Source organism: Leopardus geoffroyi, chromosome B2, assembly GCF_018350155.1.
Source record: "Leopardus geoffroyi isolate Oge1 chromosome B2, O.geoffroyi_Oge1_pat1.0, whole genome shotgun sequence".
Lineage (NCBI taxonomy): Eukaryota > Metazoa > Chordata > Mammalia > Carnivora > Felidae > Leopardus > Leopardus geoffroyi.
The window spans coordinates 30741672-30749086 of record NC_059332.1 but is presented as its reverse complement, the minus strand read 5'-3'; the positions used below and the strand labels follow the sequence as shown (position 1 = coordinate 30749086).

The 7415-nt window shown below is 50.4% G+C and overlaps 1 protein-coding gene across 1 annotated transcript; it reads left to right on the top strand.

Annotated features, from left to right (window-relative positions):
* Positions 1-2148: 2148 nt before the first annotated feature.
* Positions 2149-7407, top strand: CLIC1 (chloride intracellular channel 1). The gene is made up of 6 exons (XM_045497713.1): positions 2149-2452; positions 4488-4597; positions 4815-4940; positions 5100-5206; positions 5825-6006; positions 7011-7407. The coding sequence occupies exons 1-6, from the start codon at positions 2414-2416 to the stop codon at positions 7170-7172; spliced, it is 726 nt and encodes a 241-aa protein (XP_045353669.1). The 5' UTR covers positions 2149-2413; the 3' UTR covers positions 7173-7407.
* The last annotated feature ends 8 nt before the right edge of the window (positions 7408-7415 follow it).

Genomic DNA, 7415 nt, shown 5'->3' with positions numbered 1-7415 from the left:
GTAGACCCAAAGTACTGAACATTAATTAAGTATGGGCTTCATGAAACTTTTTAGTGTGTGTGACGGGAGGGTAAGTGAGAAGATTGTGAGGGGGACAGAAATAAACAAGTATATACTTTAAAAAATACATCCTCCTCCCCAACTTTGTCCAGGGTACCCTGAGATGGGGAGATCCCATCCAAGAGGTTAGAGAAGATGGTGGGATAATCTGGCTCTGCTAAACAATGATTGGGAAATCCCCTCTAGCAAGAAAGCTGGGGAGTGAGTTAAGTGCTAGGTTAATGGTTACCCCTGGCAAACGGTTGAGCAATGGAACTATGGAAACCTGGAAGAGACCATCATAACTCTAAGGCGTGTCAGAGAGGGACACACCTTCCAATCTGGGGTGAAAAGAGATTAGGGACTGGTTTACCAAGCCAAGGAAGGGGAGGGAGTGAAAAAAGAAACCACCTTTCAAAGAAAAGGATAGATATTAAGATAGGAGAAAAGCAGAGGTAAGGAGATGACACCAGAGGGACACTTCTCTGATGCAGGATTTGAGGCTGCAGCCCCTGGTTTCAAATCCAGGGGGCTCTGCTGAATAGTACCGGGAGAGGGCAGCATTACCTGTCATCTGGGAAATTAAGGCAAAATACCTTTTGGGTAGCCAAGCCAGCCAGCCAAAGTCAATATTGATAATCAAGCCAGCTCTAGCTATAAAGCTGTAGGAGAGAAAAGAGAGGCAGAGAAGAAGCTGCCAAAACCTGTTTCAGCTCAGGGCTGGCCCTATTTGCCTGAGGCGTCTCCCAGAAGGGAGATCTTTGTGGGGCATATTCTCTGATGGACATTGACCAGCTGAAACAGAAGAGGACCCTAGGAATAGGGCTGGTTTGACCTCCTTTCCTCAGATGGAAGGGGTCCTGTGTGCAGAATTTGAGGATCACCCATGGAGAAGACTCCCCCCCCCCCCCACACACACACATACACACTCATGGAATCATTCTACAACCTTATAGGATCTTACTATTCAAGGAAGCAAACACAATATATCTCCTCTCTGGGGAGGAGAGAGATAGGCCTTCCCCCAGAGAGGAGAAAACCCACAGAAAAGGAAGCAGGAGAGGAAACCACTAACTGTTAGTTTCCAGCAGCATGTTTCTCACTCTGCCCCAGTCCTCCCCCAAGTCTCTCCCTTTCTTTAAGTGTCAAGGCCTGTTTTGCTCCTATATGCTTGCACTCCACCATGTTTTTCTGGAACTGTAGGTCTCTTGTGAGCAAGTGGTGAGGAAGAAAGAGAAGGTAGGGTAGGGTAGGAGGGAGATTCAGGATATGGAGGCTGGAATATATCCAGTTTGGAGGATGTATTATTAAGCCATTTTTCAGCAGATCATAAAGAGTTTGACAGAACCTCGAAAATCAAGCTACTCTTCCTCTGCCTCCCTACTTATTTGGTCCCCAAGGACTCCACTTACATTATTCCATCTGATCTTTGCTTTTTTTCTTCCATAATAGGACCAGCTACCATCCCCTCCAGGATCAGTGCAGCTCTATTCTGTGGCCATAAAAATCCCACCCTTCCCCGCTCCTCCCATCTTCAATCAATCAGTCAGAGAAGGACAAGGGGCACAGGAAGGGGCCCAGAATGGGGGCAGAAGTGGAAGTATTAAAGCTGACCAGGCTACTGAGGAGGAGCAGACCTCCCCCAGTGATGAGGCCCCTTGGCTCAGCTTCTTGTTTCCCTAGCACAAGGCCTGGTTGTCTCCCTTCCCATCCCCTGCCCTACCTTTCACCACTCTCTTCCCCCAATCTCAGTGTCCATTTCCAGGTCCCTGTCCTCCTGGAGTCTGGAAGGAATATGGAAAAAGGAATAAACGACCACCTTCACATTCTAAAATTCCCTCCCTAGACCCTCATGGGCTTGACCAAGCTGCTGATGTTGTTTCTCGTGTGAGGGAGGAGTGCGAGTGTCCTCTGATTAATGCAGCAGGGAAACTGAGGCAGGAAAAAAAATCCTGTGTTCAAAGAGACTGGCGGAAAAACGAGGAGGTTCCCAGGATTCCCTCTCTTTAACACCCCCATCCCTTATCCTCGAAGAGACCTGAGGATCTCCCCTCTGGACCTACTCCCTAGATCGTCGAGTCCCGCCCCCTCCAGTCCCCTCCCCAGGTTCAGGGCGGGGCGGGCCCGGCCCGTGAGTCAGCGGCTCCCCGATCTAGCCCGGGAGGGGATAGAGCTGGAGGAGCGGGGTGCGGGGTGCGTTGGGCTGGTGGGGAGGTCGCGTCTCGTGTGAGCGGGTCTGATCCGGCTTGTGCTGCGCCGAAGGGACAGCCCTAGGTTTGGGGGTAGAGAATCCCTGCCTGTGAGACCCGCCTTCCCTGGCCCGGGCCCCTCCCAGTTCCCCAGCGCCGACCGCTTCCTGGTCCCCGTCGCAACTATGGCTGAAGAACAACCGCAGGTCGAATTGTTCGTGAAGGTAGGAACACCTTCTCCCTCCTAGGCCAGCTTCCCAATTCCTGGAAGGCAACTCTCACCTTTACCCCGCTCCAGCCTTAACTCCCCAATCTCTTCCCTCCTTGACCCCCTCCCCAACCCCACGTGCAATCTTTAGTGTGTGTGTGTGTGTGTGTGTGTTGGGGGGGGGGTGGCTTCGGAAAGGGAAGACAATTGTCGTGTGTGTGTTTGTGTGGGGGGGTGGTAATGAGAATTCTATGCCCAATCCTGAAAAGTTTGTAGAAGTTTCCAGCAGCCTTAGGAGGGTTCCCAGGAGTTGAGAATATTGACGAGGCTGGGGGAAGGGTCGGATAGGAAAGACTGGGGGAGAATGGTGCAGTGGGACCCAACAGGGTTTGGAGGGTCAGAGGGAAACATCAGGACAGGTGGTCCTATGAGAAGACCAGAGTGAGGAGTGTCTTGGGGGGAGACTTGGAGAAATGTGCAAGTGTGTGTGTGTGGCAAGGTAGGTTTCAAGGGAGAGGGTGTGGTAAGGGAGGCCGAGAGGGGATCCATGGGGAGGGACTGGTAGGTGGAAGGAAGTGAGAGAGTGGAAGTGGAGTTATAGCAGCGGGGCTGGAGATGGGGTGGGTCTGGAAGGGTACCAGGGACTTGCAGAAGCCAGAAAAAGGGAGGTCGCTAGATGCGAGTTTAGCTGGGGCTCCCACAAGGATAGGTGGAGAGAGGTATCAGAAGGAGGGGGAAGCCTGGGTTAGGGCATTCATGGTTTGGGGGTTTTAGAAACAGGAGAAAAAGAGTCACCCCAACTCTCTCCTCTCTCTGTGGGTGTAGATGAAGAGCGGTGGTCCTTTGGCCTTTGAGAATATGAAAACACAGACCGCAGACTCCACCGTTGCTGCTCTGCTCCCCTCCCCACTCCAGGGCATTCTTACCCAATCCTGGACCTCATCTCTGCACCTCCCTCTCCATCTGTGTCTCCTTGTTTTCACATTCTCCCCACCCTTCACTTTCCTGCCGCCTTTCTCTCCACTTCCCCCTCTTTGTTCGTCCTTCTTTGTGCGTCCTGCCGCTTTCCCCCTTCTTTATGCTTGGGGCTTCTCGGGAAGCCATTCCCTCTCCCTGTGCCCAGCCGTGCCTGGGCCCGCCCCCCTTAGGTGTGGTCCCCACCTCACTCATACTCGCCTCAAGGGCTATTTTTATTCCTGGGTGAGGCTGCTCTACAGAGCCCTGGGTCCTGTGTGAGGACAGTTATCTGCAGCTACGGGCCATGTGCTGGGAGATCCCGCAAGTAGTGTGTGGGGAAGAGGGAGGTGGCCCTCCGCTGCCCAGGCCTCAGCCTCACAGGTCCCTGCCCCCACTCCTTGCCAGGAAGGAAGCTGCTAATGCCGGAGACACAGTGAGATGAATCATCCTCAGCCTAGGGGGAGGTCCCTTGGGGGATGAGGTCACCACTTGCCAATTAGAGGGCAGCCCCCCTCTGCAAAGCCCTCTACATCTTTAGGGTCAGGCTCTGGGCCCCTTGACTCCCCTACCTGGCTGCCAGAAACAGCTTGGTGGAGACATAAAGAACCAGAACCCTGGCTTCCAAACCCTGCTGCACCTTGCCAATCTGCAGACTCTACTCCGTTCAGGAATCCAGGAATCCAGGCCTCTAACCTACCAAGTCCCTCTCTATGGATGTGAGGATTAAATAAGTGTTTGTATGTAAAGTGCTGAGAATAGCATATAGAAAACTGCATTACTGTTTAGTCTTCCCTCTCTATGGTCCAGATCCTCCAAGTTCTCCAAAACCCCATCCCTCTGCCTCATTCCCACCTGTCCTGACCCCTCTGGGGAACCAGAAGTTGCCCTTTGCAGAAAATGTTCCCAGTGATCTGCGCTAGGTTTGCTCTACCTCCAGAGTGGAGAGCTCACTTCTTGGGGGAGCTTTAACTGGTGAGACTGAATGTTATGACAAGGCAGAAAACAGCTAGATCTGGGAGTAGGAGGTTCAGAGAATGGCCTGGGGTTGGGTGGGGTGTACCAGGCCTAACTTTGGGGTGGGGGTTGCTTTTCAGGCTGGCAGTGATGGGGCCAAGATTGGGAACTGCCCCTTCTCCCAGAGACTGTTCATGGTACTCTGGCTCAAGGGAGTCACCTTCAACGTCACCACTGTTGACACCAAGAGGTGGGCCAATTTCTGTTCCTCTAAACACCCCTGGTGCACACATATGTGCACACATATATGCACACACATACACTCACCTAATCCTAGCCCTTCATCCTGCACCTTTTCCCCCCCTCCCTCTACCCAGAGCTCCTTTTTCTTCCCACATCCCTCCATCTCCCCTTTCTGGTTCTCCCTGACCCCCTTTTCCTGTCCTGATGCCTGGCCTTTTCTCCAGGCGGACTGAGACAGTACAGAAGCTGTGCCCAGGAGGGCAGCTCCCATTCCTGCTGTATGGCACCGAAGTGCACACAGACACCAACAAGATTGAGGAGTTTCTGGAGGCCGTGCTGTGCCCTCCCAGGTATAAGGGCACTTGGAAAGGAGGGATTGGGTAACTGGGAAACTCTAGGAAAAAGAGGTGTTGAAGAAATGGAAAATGGGAATGGTGATGGGCTAGAGCAGGGGAGCTGAGGCTCCTTCCCGGAAGATATCTTATCCTGTTTCTTCCATTGGCTTTCAGGTACCCCAAGTTGGCAGCTCTGAACCCTGAATCCAACACGGCTGGGCTGGACATATTTGCCAAATTTTCCGCTTACATCAAGAATTCCAACCCAGCACTCAATGACAGTGAGTTTCACGGGTTGGAGGCCAGGGTCCTAGGAGTAATGGAGAAGATATAGGGATTGGGAAACATTAGGAGCACCTGGAAATTCAGCTGTCAGGGAGATGGAGCAGATGTTGGCAAACCTTCACTGCCTCTCGCCCCAGCCACCTTACTTTTACTTAAGCCCCGTATTTCTTCGTATTTATGATGGCTGTGACTTTAAGCTTCTCTCATTTCTTACCTAGTCTCTCCAGCCCCACTGGGGACATTAGTTGGGTTAGCTGCTGGTCTGTTTTCTGGCAGAATAGGTTGTGCTTAAGAACAGTAACTCTAGATCCAGACTACCTGAGTACAAACACTACTAGCTATGTGACTTTGAGCAATTCATTTAATTTCTCTGTAAATCCATTTCCAGATCTATAAAATGAAGATAACAATACCTATTTCATGGGTTGATGTGAGAATTAGATGAGTTGTTGTGTGTAAAGTGCTTAGAATAACACATGGAAAACTACGTTCGTGTTAGGTATTATTCTCTTGGACTGGCCTCACCATTAGTATTCATTCACCCTCCACTCCCTAGGTCCTCCCGGACTATGTTGATCTTTTGATGTTCTTACCAATTCCCCTTTCTTGCACAGATCTGGAGAAGGGGCTCCTGAAAGCCCTGAAAGTTTTAGACAATTACTTGACATCCCCCCTCCCAGAAGAAGTGGATGAGACCAGTGCTGAGGATGAGGGTATCTCTCAGAGGAAGTTTCTGGATGGCAATGAGCTCACTCTGGCTGACTGCAACCTGTTGCCAAAGCTCCACATAGTGCAGGTGGGTGGTCATTGTAGGAGTAGAAGGTGGCCACTGGATGGCTCTTTAAGAAGCTCCCACACAGGTTTCCCATGACAACCACTCCTAAGGTGGTTTCTTTCTTGGGATGGTTTCTGTGGATTGCTACCAATAGCAGATACTACCCCATTCCTTCTCGGCAGCCATTGCTGCAGACCAGGGCTTGAGAGAATTACATTCCGTGACATAGGCTGTGGGTGCAACAGATTGGCCGAGAGTAACATATCCCAGTATTGCTATCAAGAGTGTTCTTCCTATCTCTGTCACTGCCAAATCCCCAGATAAGACAAAGCAGGCTTTTCCTAAAATCAGAGCTTTAACTCTTTTTATAGCATCAGTCTCCACTTCCTCTTGTGATGAAAGATGAAAACTGCCGGTTCCCATGTTTTTGTCTTAGCCTCAAAGCTATGGTTTAGTTTGTGAAACATGGGCCTAATGTCAGTCTGCTACAGACCTCTGTATTGAAAACTGTACTGGACGCTGAAAGACACAAAGATGTACAATGATTGGTTCTTGCTCTCAAAGGATTTGAAATCTAGCTGGGAAGATAAAACATTCACATGAAAGTGAATTAATAATACATGATAAAAGCCAAATGAAAAATAGGGACAAAAGTTATTGTGGAAATTCAAGAGGAGAATTTTATGATTTGTGAATTATGTCTCAATATAATCAAGGAGAGAAGTGGCACCATGGAATGGGGTGGTCTGAAAAGGAGCAGGTTATAAATGACCAGGATTTCAGTAAATGGAGAGGAAGGGTGAAGACAGTAGGAGAAAGCAAGGAGTTAGAAAGCCCATTGGAGAAAATGATTCATATGGGAGATAAGAATTACAGGAAGAGAAGCCAGATAGTAGAGGTTCTTGAATGCCTGGACAGGAAGGCTAGATTTTATCATGTAAGCCTTGGGAGAAGGGAAAGACCAAGAGCCATTGTGGCTTCCCCTGAGGCTAACATGTTGGTCCCTCTCCTCTCTGCACCCCCAGGTGGTATGTAAGAAGTACAGGGGATTCTCCATCCCAGAGGTGTTCCGCGGAGTGCATCGATACTTGCGCAATGCCTATGCTCGGGAAGAGTTTGCCTCCACCTGTCCAGATGATGAGGAGATCGAGCTGGCTTACGAGCAAGTGGCCAAGGCCCTCAAATAAGCCCCTCCTGGGGCTCTGTGTCCCCCCTCTATTTTCTCCACAAAGGCACCAGGTGGTTTCCACGTGGCTACCCAATGGACACACTCCAAAATGGCCAGTGGGCAGAGAATCCTGGAGCACTTGTGTAGGGCTGACTGGGGGGCTGAGGGGAAAGATGGGGAATCTAGGTAAGATTTTTATTGTGTGGGGGTGTGGGTAGGACAATGTATTTCAGTAATAAAATACAGAATGAAAATGTAGTGT